At 52.3% G+C, this 15,000-nt stretch overlaps 2 protein-coding genes across 3 annotated transcripts in view; both read right to left on the bottom strand.

Moving 5' to 3' along the window:
• rft1 (RFT1 homolog) overlaps positions 1 to 2,152 on the bottom strand; it is a 4,471-nt gene extending 2,319 nt beyond the window's left edge. Inside the window, exons 1-4 of the mRNA XM_080000251.1 lie at positions 1,959 to 2,152; positions 1,733 to 1,818; positions 1,495 to 1,617; positions 1 to 202 (exon numbers count right to left, since the gene is read on the bottom strand). The exon at positions 1 to 202 is cut by the window's left edge and continues 90 nt beyond it. Coding sequence (XP_079856377.1) covers positions 1 to 202; positions 1,495 to 1,617; positions 1,733 to 1,818; positions 1,959 to 2,123 — 576 coding nt within the window. The 5' untranslated portion in view covers positions 2,124 to 2,152. The remainder of the gene's footprint in view (positions 203 to 1,494; positions 1,618 to 1,732; positions 1,819 to 1,958) is intronic.
• A 341-nt stretch (positions 2,153 to 2,493) lies between these two features.
• Positions 2,494 to 15,000, bottom strand: part of LOC307230512 (protein kinase C delta type-like) — a 13,662-nt gene continuing 1,155 nt past the window's right edge. For both annotated transcript variants that reach the window (XM_080000943.1, XM_080000944.1), the window contains exons 2-18: positions 12,563 to 12,702; positions 11,598 to 11,797; positions 11,436 to 11,502; positions 10,993 to 11,149; positions 10,556 to 10,587; positions 10,279 to 10,364; positions 9,571 to 9,700; positions 9,362 to 9,462; positions 7,535 to 7,628; positions 7,312 to 7,442; positions 6,972 to 7,145; positions 6,752 to 6,843; positions 4,348 to 4,410; positions 4,104 to 4,242; positions 3,793 to 3,981; positions 3,567 to 3,695; positions 2,494 to 3,479 (exon numbers count right to left, since the gene is read on the bottom strand). In XM_080000943.1, coding sequence (XP_079857069.1) covers positions 3,321 to 3,479; positions 3,567 to 3,695; positions 3,793 to 3,981; positions 4,104 to 4,242; positions 4,348 to 4,410; positions 6,752 to 6,843; positions 6,972 to 7,145; positions 7,312 to 7,442; positions 7,535 to 7,628; positions 9,362 to 9,462; positions 9,571 to 9,700; positions 10,279 to 10,364; positions 10,556 to 10,587; positions 10,993 to 11,149; positions 11,436 to 11,502; positions 11,598 to 11,797; positions 12,563 to 12,671 — 2,052 coding nt within the window. In that variant the 5' untranslated portion in view covers positions 12,672 to 12,702 and the 3' untranslated portion in view covers positions 2,494 to 3,320. The remainder of the gene's footprint in view (positions 3,480 to 3,566; positions 3,696 to 3,792; positions 3,982 to 4,103; positions 4,243 to 4,347; positions 4,411 to 6,751; positions 6,844 to 6,971; positions 7,146 to 7,311; positions 7,443 to 7,534; positions 7,629 to 9,361; positions 9,463 to 9,570; positions 9,701 to 10,278; positions 10,365 to 10,555; positions 10,588 to 10,992; positions 11,150 to 11,435; positions 11,503 to 11,597; positions 11,798 to 12,562; positions 12,703 to 15,000) is intronic.

The raw sequence follows: 15,000 nt of genomic DNA, 5'->3' as shown, positions 1-15,000 counted from the left end.
CTCAGCTACCACCTTGAGCCTGACCAACATGTGGGCTTGGGCCAAGACCCAGAGCGGTTCAGCCAACAGCTCCTGCACGGCAGCTAAGGCAAAGAGGCCCACGGCAGGACCGTAGTGAGGGATGGACTGAGGGTCTGGGACCTCCAGAAGCCACAGCCATACACAAACCAACATTGATCCCCATAGCACACCGAGCGGCAACCTAAAATATACACAAGGTGCAGAAAAACTCACAGTGAAGATATACACCCATCAGCCACAACATTAAAACCACCACTTGTAACACTAATATTGCGTGGTTCCCAGCGGAGGCATGGACTGCCGCTGGACCTCTGAAGGTGTCCTGTGGTATCTGCCACCAAGACGTTAGCAGCAGATGCTTCCAGTCCTGGAAGTTGTGAGGTGGGGCCTCCATGGATCGGACTTGTTCTTCCACCACATCCCACAGATGCTCCATCGGATTGAGATCTGGGGAATTTGGAGGCCAACGCCTTGAACTTGTTGTCATCTAAACCATTCCTGAACATATTTTGCAGTCTGGCAGGGTGCATTATCCTGCTGAAGGAGGCCACTGCCATCGGGGAATACCGTTGACATGAAGGGGTGTATTTGGTCTGCAACCATGTTCAGGTAGGTGCTACATGTGATAGCAACATCCACATGAATGTCAGGACCCAAGGTTTCCCAGCAGAACATTGCTCAGGGCATCACACTTCTTCCGGCTTGGCTTCTTCCCATAATGCATCCAGTTGGCATATCTTCCCCAGGTAAACGACCCACGTGCACCCTTCCATCCACATGATGTAAAAGAAAATGTGATTTATCAGACCAGGCCACCTTCTTCCATTGCTCCATGGTCCAGTTCTGACGCTCACCTGCCCATTGTAGGCGGTGTACAGGGGTCAGCATGGACATTCCGACCGCTCTGTGGCTACACAGCCCCATACTCATCAAGCTGTGATGCACTGTGTGTTCTGACACTTTTCTATCATAGCAGCATTTAACTTTTTCACCAGTTTGTTCTACAGTAGCTCTTCTGTGGGATCTGACCAGATGGACCAGCCTTGGGCGCCCATGACCTTGTTACCGGTTCACCGGTTGTCCTTCCTTGGACCACTTTTTGTAGGTACTAACCACTGCATACCAGGAACGGCCCACAAGACCTGCAGAGCATCTCTCTTTTGGAGATGCTCTGACCCAGTTGTCTAACATCACAATGATGCTCAGATCCTTACACTTGCCCATTTTTCCTGCTCCCAACACATGAACTTCAAGAACTGACTGTTCACTTGCTGCCTCATACATCCCACCCCTTGACAGGTGCCGTTGGAACGAGATGAGCAATGTCATTCACTTCTCCCGTCAGTGGTTTTAATGTTGTGGCTGATGGGTTTATGTGTACGTATATAAAGACGTGCCCATCACATCAAATTTTAGTCTTGTCTTGCCAACAAATAGAAAAGTAAAGAAAGTAAAAAAACAAAACAAACGTACGTCAACCACAGCAGATTGATAACCTGTCTCCAGTTATGACCCCTCCCAGACCCCCCACTCAGGCAGGCTCTCCGAAACGCTTCTCGGGACAGAAACACCAACGTGGAGTACAGCAGCGTCAGCCTGCGCACAAGCACAAACACAAACACAAACACGAGGGTGACAAAAAAAAAAAACCCAATAAACATTTTTGTTTAGGCTTCAACACCCGCGGACGGATCGGGGCGGGATAACCTACCTGACGTTGACCACCCCGATCAGTTCTTTGGACACAAACCGCAGAATGAAGGCGTTGAGCAGGAAGGTGAGCACACGGAACATCACCTGGTAACAACAACCAGGGTGAACGGTCACATGGGCGACAGGGGTCAACACGCGTGCAGCCCCCTCCACCGATACACAGGCATTGTCAAGGTCACCACCGTTGTTTAGATGGAGTAAGCGACCGGTTCGTGTTGATTCACCTGCAGCAGTAGGTTGTAGGACGCCAGCGTGGAGGCGCTCTTCAGGGCCTCCTGGGGGCCCACCTGGGCGTCCGGAGGCCCCGTCCGGCAAGGATTCTGGCTTCCGTCGCCTCTACCGGAAAAATCAGAGTAACGAGGCGACCGTCGTGTTTCTACAGCGCTCATTTTGGGGAGAAGGGGAGAAAAAAAACAACTAAAAGAGTCTTGTCGCGGCTTGTGGCGGAACTCAGCTGCGGGAGCCTTTCCACTTCCGTACACACAGGAGGGGGGGGGACACGTCCGATGTCATCGCGTAACGGGGGCATTACGTTACGCGATGACGTCGCTAGCGTCGTGCGTTTTTTTGGTTTTCGCCGACAGGGGGCGTGGGAAGCCTTCGAAAGTTGTTGTTCGTTGTACAATAACTCATAACCCATAACTCATAACTCATAACTCATAACTCATAACCCATAACTCATAACTCATAACTCATAACCCGTCTGTTTCTCAGAGGGTCTCATCCGCCACACCAAAGACGAAAAGGCAAGAGGCGGCGTCAGAGTCGATGGCTTTTTAATAAGATGTAAAAGATGGAGAGTAAAAAAGTACATCCAGTGTGAACCAATATACACGCCCCAACAATATACATCAACATTATGTATGTACAGCATTTTGTTTAATGTCCTTCTGCCTTTTTTTGCCTGCCTTCTATCGACAAAAACATCTGATATAGCAGTTTAGATTTGTTCCTTGCGTGGCACAGTTTAGTCAGCTACACAGAATAATGCTCAATCAATAGTTTACAAAAATAGCGTCGATCGATTGACAAGCAGCGATGCCAGTCGGGCCTTTTTTGGTCTTGAGATATTTTGAGCATGCTGCTGCTGCTGCTGCTGCTGCTGCTGCTGCTGCTGCTGCTGCTGCTGCTGCTGCTGTTGTTGTTGGGTTTTTTGTTTTTTTTACGGTGTACAACAAAATCCACACTTTGGGAAAGGAAACGTCTCGTCGAAAACGGCGGCAGACGGTCGATTCGTGAGATGTTTGTGGAAAAAGAAAAAGGCATTCTCACCTTCCACCCCAATACATTTATTTTTCATTACTCTAACACAGATTGACAATTTAGCATGCACACAAATACAATAACACTTGTATGTACAATTGGGCAATTCTGGCAAATCTATTCTCTTATAATAATTATAACTAAGTACCCCAGGAGGTCCAAATACCTTGTGTGTCTAAACTTTGTCACAAAAATACTGCGAGTATCTGACTAGGCGACCCGGCAGACACCTCGTGGTGGCCTCGCTGCGGTGTGACGCCTTTTTCCTGAAACCTAAGACGCTGCCGACAGCGGAGGGAGGCTCCGGCCGCCCGCCCGCCCTGTTATTTTTCCAGGAGGTGTTCCATCTCGGGGTTGATGAAGGAGAAACCCGCGAAGGCGGACTGGTCCATGGAGTCTATGAAGTTCTTGTCGCTGTGGGAGAGGCGCGGCTTCTCGCTGAGGAACTCCCGGTCGAAGTTGCTGCAGTCGTTCGCCGCTTTCTGCGACAGAGGAGGAGTGCATCTCAGCGGCGGCGGCACGAAGACACACGCATGTAAATAAAGACATAATAATACGACGGAACGTACCACTTTGGGTTTGAAGGGGGGTTCCAGTTCCCTCCTCTCCAACGCCGGCCAGTTAATGGTCTTGAAGAAGGGCTGTAGACGGATATTACCCACAATGCCTAGCCTGCGAGTGGGGTCTCTCTCAAACAGCTGCAAGGGGGCAGGGAGAGGAAGAGACAGAAGTGCACCTTAGCAGGCGGGGCCACCACAGAAAACACGGCGGGGCGGCCGAGACGTTGATACGGACCTTCTCCATCAGGTCCTTGGCCTCCTTGGTGATCCAGCGAGGGTAGTGGGGCGTGTCCATCCGGATCGACTCGAACAACTCGTCCTCGTCGTCCCCGTGGAACGGCGACTGTCCGATGAGCATCTCGTAGAGCAGGACTCCAAACGACCACCAGTCGACGGAGAAGGAGTATTTCTGCCCCAGCAGGATCTAACGGGCGACAAGGTCACAGATGGACGCGTACCTATGGTGAGTCACAGTGCTCGTGGATGAAAAGCCCAACTCAAATCCTACCCCCGTCCAAGAGCACTCGTCCGACGGGGGTCCCGTACCTCAGGGGCAATGTAGTCGGGAGTGCCGCAGAAAGTCGTGGCCCGGTTCTCCCCGAACACGTTCTCCTTGCACATGCCAAAGTCTGCAATCTTTATGTGTCCGTTGTGATCCAGCATCACGTTGTCTAGCTTCAGATCTCTGCGAAAAGGACGGATCAAAGCGCCAGACGTTCAGTATTAAACAGCCGTCTCCGCTTAGGCGCATTTCGTGTACACTCAATGTAAGAGGCGTCCCCGCTCTGACCTGTAGATGATCCCTTTGGTATGCAGGAACTGAAGGCCGCAAATAATCTCAGCTGAGTAGAACCTTGGGAGTCAGAAAGTAAACACACAGACATCAACAACCGGCCTTTTAAAAAAAATCGGGGGCCCGTGCAGCGGTGGCGGCAGCGAGGCACCGCGGCGCCGCCGCTCCTCTGGAGGATGAATCATTGAGAGGGACATTTGTATGGCGCTGGGGGGGGACAGGTGAATAACGCTCTCATTACACGAAACCCGAGAGCCGCTGTGAGCCGGAGGATTAGCCCCACCGACCTGCTTCACCTGTCGAGGGCGGAGGCCCCCCGTCGCTCCCAGCCGCCGGTGTGCAGGTAAGGCTCGGACCGAGTCGCGGCAGCCACGAGCGGCCGCCCCTCACTACAATTACATTGCCGCACGCTCGGTGCGCGCACGCAGGGTCGCCGCTGACGGATCCGGCAGCGCTTCCTCAGTCGTCCCAGATGTGGCGCCCGCGACGCCGCCCAGGTGCGCGAACAGGCTGCGCTCTGTGCGCGGCGCTGAGCGGCCGATCTGTGGCACTGGGTTAAGAGGCTGGAAGAACAGTCCCTTTGTGCTGAGTAAAGAGCCGGTGGAAACTCTAGAGTTCAGACACCGCCTGGGGAAAATGATTGCATAACCAGGAAACCAAAACCGGGAGACACTTTCCATTCCACTCTGGCAGCGGCTGGCGCGGGGAAACGCCAGCACGCACGCTCGCCGGCCCGACAGAAAGCGCACACAGACGCGCGTGTTTTGGTTAATGATTAATGCGACGAAATAGTCAATATCATCTTTCTCCGTCGCCGCATTCCTCGATCCCCAAGAGTAAAAAATATGCCCCAGGGACTGGGGAGAAGACGCAAACAGGCACAAATCAAAATCAGATGCGTTGTGGAATGGAATGCGCTTGGCCTCTGCAAATAGAGGTGAAAGGACCTACAGCTCCTCGCTGCAGCGACTAGGCAGGTAGAAACTTTTCAGATTCCAACGTGGGATCGGGTGTCCCGGGCGTCCGCATCACAAAAGAATGGCTCCTTTCACCTGGCGGCTCCAGGGCCGCGCTGCATACGCTGCATACGCTGCATACGCTGCATACGCTGCAAACGCTGCAAACGCCGCTTCACTCCAGAGGAACGGACGTCAGGAATACGCTGGTTAAACGCTGAGCACCATGGCAAATTTCTCAAGACTGTGACAATAACTAGCCCTGCACTGGAGTTAATAAGGGACTTAATGGGGGATATACCGATATACTACATATATATATATTGTATATACTGTATACGGCCTGTGGGCTTTATTAGCACCACCCCCGTGTGGAAATGTTGGAGCAGAGTTCCAGTCATGTTCATTATTTTGGGGCAATTTCTTTTTTACGAGTGGGTGTGGAGAGCAGGACGGCGTAATGTGGTGTTTTTTCCATGTTGGCTAATATAAGCTTGTTTTTACCAGATTTAAAAAAAAAAAAGTTTTTTTTTCCACAGAATTATTATTTTTACGAGAAAACGAATTTCGCTAATAGGCCGCAGCGTGGTGGAGCGAGATGAAGCAGCTGCATTTAATATTGTGTCGCGCGACGACTCGTCCACTGTGCAGCGCGACAACAGAAGCGAGCGGGGGCTGCGGCAACACCGCGAGGCCAGGTCCAAAAAACACAAAACCTTGTTGTGATGTCACTGTGGTGAAGGATTTGTGATGAATATTTCATGAATGTGCTGAAAATGTTTCCTAATCTCAGTGTGACTGTTTTGAATTGGCGCACATCCGACATTGGGCTTTTTTAGTGAAACTGATTGGAGAAGTCTCTATTCCTGTAAATGTGTTCCTCCTCATGCCACAACCAGGAAGGTATATCTGGCACTTTCAACCCTGTGACTCAGATAAAAGACCCCCCTTCAAAACGTTAACAAATGCTTTATGGTGGCATAGTGTAAAACAGACAACTGATGAGATCATATGTTATATTTAAAATAACATCTGTTGTTGTGGTTACATAATGGCCATAATAGTTCTAACATAATAACATATAGCCTTTACATTTTTTTTTTCAGTGAACGCAGGACACCACCCTCTTAGTAAAAAACAAAAAAAAAACACACACACCACACACACACACACACACACACACACACACACACACACACACGCACGCACACACACACACAATAACGCACACACACACAGAAACTAAACACACTTCTAAACTGCTGTTCACTCCTTACAAGGCCAATCGGGTAGGAACCAGGCGGGAGCCGCCCAGGGAGTCCACTTCCACAGAAATCTGGTTCCCGTCACTCCTTGGTTATGTCAGTGTCTGCTTCACCGCGTAAGCATGCGAGCGCGGCGGGGCGCCGGCAGCCGCCGTCGCCAGCGTCCGCGCGTTTACTCACGTGGCTCTGAAGAGGTCGAATCGCCCCTTCTCCTGGATGTGGAACATCAGGTCTCCTCCGTTCAGATACTCCATCACAAAGAACAGATGCTCCTAGGGGGGGACAGGGTCAAGCGGTGAGCTTCCGGGACGCGCCGCGGCGCGGGGGGGGGGGGGGAAAGACGGCGAGCGTTTTGCCGCCGCCGCCAGGTCGGAGGGCCGCGAGATGCGAGAAGGTCTACCTTGGTCTGGAAGGTGGAGTAGAGGTGTGTGAGGAAGGGGTTTTCCCAGGCCAGGGCCAGCACCCGCTTCTCCACCATGGTGCACTCCACGTCGTCGTCCATAAGCACCACGTCTTTCTTCAGAGCCTTGACGGCGAAGTACTCCCCGGAACCGTTCAGCTCGGCAAGAATCACCTGGAGGGAGGAGGAGGGAGGAGGAGGAGAGTGGGGGAGCGGCGGGGTAGGGCGGGGAAGAGGCGGGAGGAGAATGGAGATGACAAGATGAGAGGCGTGACACGTGGCGGCGGAGGAGCCGCCGTGCCGTCGCCGTGGCTTCCCTCGTCTCGCCCACTGGCCCCACCTTGCCAAAGCTCCCTTTCCCGAGGACCTTCTGGAAGACGAAGTTGTCCACGTTGATGCGGGTGAGGTGGGTGAGGCGGGGCGCGGGCTGGGGGCTGGAGCCCTCCCATAGCCGGGCGTAGGGTCCGCCGTCTGAGAAACAAAAACATCCCCTTCATCTCTGCCCCCGTCACACCGCCACCCGCGGCGGGAGTCCACAGCACATTCTTAAGGCACGTACTGACCTTTCTGATCCCGGTTGGCGTCCTTGTTAATCTGATCGTAAACCCCGATGTCCGCCAGGCTGGGCGGGTTCGGGTCCGAGCGGCGGGTGGAAGACTTTTGACGGAGAGAGAACGAGAAGAGTTAAAGTGATTTTTTTAGAGCCAGAGGACTCCCGGTGGGCTCTGTTTTTTTCCCCCTCCATTACGGATGAAGTCAAAAGCGCCAAACGTCTTTGCGTCTGGTATTCTATTGTGTTTGGCAGCCGTCTACTTTATTGTGCATCTCCGTGTGTCGTGATTTGTTCCATCTTCGCTCTGTCGTTTTTTTTTTGTTTTTTTTTAACCAAACCGTGAAGCCGAAGGCAAAGCTCCACAGCTGCGGACAAAAGGTTTCTGACCGTTTTTTGGCATCGACTCCTTCAACATCCTCTGAAGAGTTTATTATTATTGTTATATACCATTATTAGTCCCACCATGGGGAAATTTGCAATTTCTCTGCATTTCACCAAACCAGTATCTGATGTATCTCGGAGCAGTGGGCTGCCATATAGCAGCGCCTGCAGTTAGGGAGCAGTTAGCGGATTAAGTGTCCTGCTCAAGGACACATCAGCACCCTACCAGTAGGAGCCGGGGATCAAACCGGCCACCTTTCCATTACTAGACGACCCGCTCTGCCTCCTGATCCGCTGCCCCCTGTTTATCCACCTGTCAACATAATTTGTTTGCATCCATAAGTGCTGTACATAAAACAATTGGCTCCCTTTTCTTTGCGAGGGCAGATTCTTTTCTGTCTTCATCCCGAAAGCAGGTTGGACCTCAGTGGCCTCATGGTGCGGTGACGCCGCCGGCGACGGGGCTTCAGCGGGCCCGGCGTTAGTGGGCGTGTCGGCTCAAAATCCACTGGCCGTTGTGGGTGCGCCAAACATTTCAAACCTCTCTCCCTTTCTATATTTGATATACATTATATACCGCAGGTAGCTGGTTCAAGTCGCGTTTTTCATAAAAAAAAAAAAAAAAAAAAAAAAGGGAACAATGCAGTTGTCCGGGCGTCCATTTTTCAAGGACCAGCGCCACTGAGCATGTATCTCGCCTCCTATTGGCTGTCGGCTGCCGCTCGTGGCTCTCCCCCCCCCCTGCAGCCGGACAAAGCCGCGTTTGTAGGTATCCACCGATAACGTGTCACTCGGCGTACGAGGGAGGGTGACGGCGCTCGTGTGGCGCGCTACGACTGTGCGTTATCAGCTAAGTCTTCCCAGTTCCGACCCTCCGTGACGCCCAACGCTCTTGGTTTGGAACCGGAAGTTTCCCCAAACCCAGAGCGGGGATCGGACGGCGACAAGAGTCTGGCTTCTTGTCCTTAAACACACCTGGACGCGAGGCTCAGGTTTCCGCTGCCAAACAATCACCCCCGGCTCCAGTGTCACGCGCCAAATAAGCCCCTGGCATCGCCGATGTGTGCGTGTACAAATGCAAACACACAAGAAACGACTATTTGTTTTAACTTACAGGAAGGGCTTTTAATATAAGCCAAATTTTAGAAAAAAACCCTAACTGCTGCCTCCTCACGGATCATCTCATGTTATTTCCATTATTTTAGGAGGATTAAAGATCAACGGGGTTAATACACAGTATCTGCCGAGCTTCATCAGAATGAGCCGCACGATCACAAGATCTTTGATAACCTGGCGGTCACGAAAAACCTCATCACTGTTTTAGCCTCAAATTGTATTTCATTACTGTACAGGACAATGTCATATTTTCAAAAAATGATCACAGGCACACACACACGCACACACACACACGCACACACACACACACACACACACACACACACACAGAGTAGCTCACCTGGCTGACTTGTGTGAGTGCCTCCGCCAGTAGTTTCTGGTTGATCCCACAGAGGTTCGCTACTTTATCCTGACACTTGTGGTGGACGTTCATGGCACAATCTGACAAACCAAACACGCGAAGGACAAAACAGCTCAGCACCGACACAGACGGGGGCCCGAGCGGGCACACACCCCACCGCACCCCACCGACACAGCCCGCCCCCTCACCTTCGCACTTGAGGCCCTGCTTCACCAGGCCCCACAGCAGGCTGCCGCAGTGGTCGCAGAAGGTGGGGCTCATGTAGTTGTGGCTCTTGAAGCGGTGCGGCATGTCGATCTTGAAGCGCTCCTTCTGGAACTGCAAGTCCGGAGATTTGAGCCATGAATGCGAGAAACGTCCCAACAAACAGAATGTTTTCGTCAGTTGGCCTAGATTTGGGGCTTTTCTTCCTAAGGCGGAGGTGTATTATTACACTCGTATGGTGGCATAATATAACATTATTTGACTGACCAATGATGAATGATTAATCGGCATCTAGAATGTCATGACCGTGAATGCCGTCGCCGTATTACAGCTGCCGGATGAGATGCCCCTTTGAACCAGATTTGACACGTTTCGCTGAGACAGAACCTTGGCCCCTCATCACTGGGTCCCCTGTTATTCCGTCCACCTGCGAGTGCGCCTGCAGGTGCGCGTGCGCCTTCTCCGTGCTCCGCGCTTGATTAAAACACATTTTCAGCGTTATTATCGATGTGGTCACCGGATGGGCCCGCCGTGGCGTTCGCCTCACTATTCACTTAGTGTGGAGGGACGTGGGGGAAAGGGCCGCTACGCTCGTTTGACGGATGCGGTGAAAGGAGTCCGGAGCGAGGCCCGGTCCCCGAGCGACATTTGGACGACGGAGAACAAGCCCCCGGTGGGGCAGTGCCACGTACCACGGTGTCCCGACTGTTGGCGGCCGTGCCCGTGCATCTGCCGATGATCTTATCGATGCACTTCTTGTGGATGGCCGCATTGCACTCTGGGGAAGGGCGAAAGGAGAAAAATGTACGGAAAAAACTTTTTTATTCCATCTATTCCAAGCGGCTGGTCGGAGTCGGTTTCTTTTTTCCGTAAAGGCAGGTGAGCACACTTCTGTTGGGATATGTCGTGAATGGGGGAAAATGCATTTCCACGAACGGAAAAAAAAAAAAGAGCTTCTCGTTTACTCACGTCTGCATTTATAGCCTTGCTTGTTGAGTCCCCTGCGAAGAACCAAAACACACGAGTGAGTCCCTCACCGCGCTTTATCAACATGCTGAAGATGCTGCTCGAATGCACGACTTAGGACAAAGTGAAAATAATAATAATAAGGTAAACACAGGGATGGGAAATGTGATCACAAAAGTTTCCGGTTCCAGGCCGAAAAAACATGATTTCATAGTTTGAGTAAGAATTTGGGGAAATACTGTGTGCTCATGTGCAAATATAGTTCAACTTTAATGACATTTTATGCATTTTAATGACTGTTGACACGCTAACAAGTCCCGAGAACCACGTGAGTCCTGCACGGAGCCTGTGCAGTCGACGCTCACGCGTGTTGTTTTGAGGGGGTGTTTGTTTCACGGTCTGCGAGTGTCACATTCTGTCACCGAAAGAGCCAAACGCACCAGACGAACTCGCGGCAGACGGAGCAGAACGTGGGCTGTCGGAAGAAGGTGGCGATGAACTCGTGGTTCTTGATGAAGTGGATCTTGGCCTGTTTGATGGCCCCTCGTCTGCGGTTTATGGTCGGGCCCTCTTCCTCCTTGGTTGCCTGTTTACTCTCTATCAGAAGGAGGAAGGAGGGGCAGATCCATCACCAAACAACACGACGGAGGGAAAGCATAGGACGGCTGTTCAGGGGGTTAGCTCATATCCCGATGGATTTAATGGACCAGGAGCGACCACAAAACGGATCATTTCAATACCCTGGAAGTGAGTGCGTGCTTCGTCAGCACAGGGGGTTATTAAGAGACGAGGGGAAAAGAATGAAAATCACAAACTGTATATTGGCTATTTAATGAGCACTTAAGCGATGAAGTGATTTTTTCAAATCTAATTTCGTAATCACCTGTATCAGCGCCCTCCAAGAAGTACTGCACGGCCATCATCACTTTGCCCGAAGGCTGCAGATCAACCTGAACAAATACAAACACGGGCGCATGCAGTCAAAGGGACGACGGCGCACTTCTGCAGATGAGGAAGGACGCAGGACACGCACACCGCTCCTCACCCAGAACTCGGCGCGGCCGTTTGCCTTCTTGCAGCGCTCGGCCAGCACGGACACGCCCACCGTCACCTCGGCCAGAGGCTCCTCGGCCGTCTTCATTAGCAGCACCTGAAGCACGCGGCCCTCGTAGATGTGGGCGTCGAAACTGGCCTTCCAGGCCGGGTACATGGTGGGCTTCCGCTGGACCAGGGTCTTACCTCGCTCTGAATAGAGAGAGAGGGAGGGATGGAGATAAATAAATATATATATATATATATATATATACATATAGATACTTTATTCAACTATATAATATAATCATATAATAATCATAAAGTGACAAAAATAAAGTAGGAAAATGACAACAGCAATTTGTAATGAGAATTACCTGAAAAAGTGGCAATGTACAATAAGCTAAAAAATGAACTAGAGACAGAAAAAATACAATAAAATTAAAAATTAAAAAAAGCCAGTATACATTAACCTGTTGATTAACAATGAACAACACATGTAAACATAAAAATGAACAAAATGCAATAAAATAAACCTAAAATATAAACGAGAAACAAGAAGGAAGTTGTAAGCACACAGCAAACCTAAATATTAATGAGAAAATAGAAAAACATTTCAATACACAATGACCTAACTATTAACGATAAACAATAAATAAACCTGAAAATAAACAATGAATCATAAAATAAAATGGACAAATATACAATAAACCTAATGACGTCCCATAAATATGAACCTGGAAGCCAAAGATTTGAATCGCAACGAAATAAAGCCAACAATAAAGGGGGTTGGCAGGGCTGGGCCATATGAAGATATTATTATGAGGATAACAATAATGTGCACAAACAACCACATGCGCCAGTACCGGCCCGCCTCACTCGCGGGCGCCCCGTCACCGCCCGGTGGAGGCGAGGGAGGCGGCAGAGCGGGCGGCGGCGGCTCAAACACAAGCACAAGCGCCTTGGAGGTTCTCTCACCGGTGGTCAGCGCCTCCTTCATCTTGATGGCACAGAAGGGCGGGTCGGCCAGCGGCGGCAGGGCCCCCAGGTCGAAGGAGTTGAAGGAGATCCTCAGGAAGGGAGCCATGGCTCGCGGGGGAACCCGGGGCGGGGGTCACCTGGGGGGACACGGGGAGAGCGTCGTTGGGTCGGTCGGGCTCCGTTTTGAGTCATGTTTTCGGGGGGCGGGCGGCGCCCGGGGGTTCGGGAGGTGTTTCCTCCAGTGGCGCCGACGCAACGTATTCCGCTTTTGTTCCGCGCTGTGGTTAAATAGACGATGTGTCAACCGTGTCCCTGCCGCGTTCCTCTTTTTGGATACGGATGACTCAGCGCTCGAAGTCGAAGTATTGATGCTTGTAGGCTTTACAGATGCTACTGTTCTGCTGGAAAAGAACCAAACTACTTTCTCGGGGGGGAAAGGTTTATTTCTGCTCCAGCCCGTCGGCGGCCTCGCCCCAGTCGGCAAATTTTATTAATTTTATTTTTTTCCCTCGTACGATGAGACGCCACGCTTCGGACGCTTCACTTCATCACCGCAACTTCATCGAAATACTGCTTTCCGCGTTGCACGGAACAGTGTCACCCAGAAACCCAAAAACCCCCTCATCACATTACAATTAAAAATAATTCATACATAGCATAGGAACCTGCTACGGGGGACGTTGAATTTCCTTGTGGATTACCAAAACGCACGGCACCCACCCAAACCCCTTTGACGCAGCAGCATGTGGGTCACAACCCTCGTACTTTCAATGACCCGCTGTGCTGTAAAGCAAACGACTTCAGGACGCAATATATGATCAAGTACAACCACACCAAATGTGCTAAAGATGCTTTGATGCCGCACGTGCTTATAACCTGAGCTGTTCGTGCGCTTGTGAGCGCGTTGGGCCTCACACCTCGCCAAGATTGCTCCGTGACCTGAGCCGCTCCTAAAGTCCGACCGCGGCTCAACCTCCCGCGCAGATCCCCCGTTGAGGTAAAAGCACCGACAGGCAAACCGCTCCGCGGCGTTGACTTTTGGGGGACGACGGGAGGAGATATGCTCGACGGAGAGACCGGCGCTGGGAACGCCGCGGGCGCGCAACCGCAACGCTCCCGGGCGCCTCTCCCGACGGCGGCTCGGCGGCGCGGAGAGACGCGCCATGCGGGACTTGGCTTCGGGCATAGTCGCCAGAGGGACTTCAGGGTCTGACTGGTAAGCAAAACGCTGGGAACGGCCAGACACCCCCGCCCCCCCATCGCTCGTTAGAGCCCAATTATAAATAGGGCCGCGGCGGAAGCTATTTGATGACATAAATGCAGGACGATTTGCACCATCAGCCCTTTCAAACCCATTGTAAGTACATGAGCTGAGTTTTGCTCGGGGGATGGCTCGACTGCGGCCAGATCTCAATGGTGTGGGAAGAAAGTAGTGTTATAAGTGTAACATATGCCTGCATGAACATCAAAGTCGTCCGCCGAAAATCCAAATGTATCAGGCGGCAGTCTGGGGCGGCAAACTGGAATGCGAGGCGGGACGGCGACGAGCCTGCTCGGGCTGTTGCGCGCGCGACGTTTGCCGAGCCGGAGCAGGTCCCGACACGCCGCTGATCCGGCGGCAAGCACACACAGGCCGGGAGGGAGACGGCGGGCCGCAAAACGCTGCTCCAACGTCCACGCAGGGAGACCCGCCCGACGGGAAACACGAGTTCCGGGGGGGGCGGGCGGGGGCCGGATTGCCGCGAGGGCCCCGGGTGTTCGGCCTCGCTTCTCTGTTTGTTTAATAAAGCATTTCCCCCCCCTCTGGTGTGCCGCACTACAATCTTTGAATGTGTACGATACGTTGCCCATCGCACTTCCTTATGCTGAAGTTTTCCACAAGCAGTAAGTGCTGTACGGATGCATTTCTTGATTGCGGCTCTTGACCCTAAGCTCAGGTTTTTCCAAATGTTCCACACCAGAAAGCGCGGGATCTGTCGGAGCGGATCGTCCATTCGTACTGGGTATTGATTCGCGAATCCACGAGGGGCCTGAAATACGCTGCTGCAGAGGGGCCCAGTTGAACGCGCCGGTAAGACGACGGAGGACTGACCCCACCCGACACCGCGACACGCCGGCGTGCACCGGGAGCCGGCAGCCCGCAGCCCGTCTCGCCCCCCGCGTCGGCCCTCGTTGCCCGTCAGCCCCGACTCAAAACGAGGAGGCCGGGAGCGGGAACGGGCCGGGACGGGGGCGCGGATGGTGCGGCCGCGATAGGAGAGCCCCCCCCCCGCTTGCCGAGAGGTTAGGGAAGAGGAAGAGAAAGATGAAAGGAGAAACAGGCGTGCGGTATTTTGACTTTGAGTGGCAACTCAAACATCCTGCTCACAGGGGATGGCTGCTGTCCCACGTCTGGGAAAGCTCTCCAGGTAGAGAACGTTATTATTATTATTATT

This window comes from Zeus faber (genome assembly GCF_960531495.2).
Source record: "Zeus faber genome assembly, chromosome: 5".
In the NCBI taxonomy this organism is placed as follows: domain Eukaryota; kingdom Metazoa; phylum Chordata; class Actinopteri; order Zeiformes; family Zeidae; genus Zeus; species Zeus faber.
Note: the sequence above shows the minus strand (reverse complement) of the source record. Positions and strands in the feature narration are given on the sequence as shown.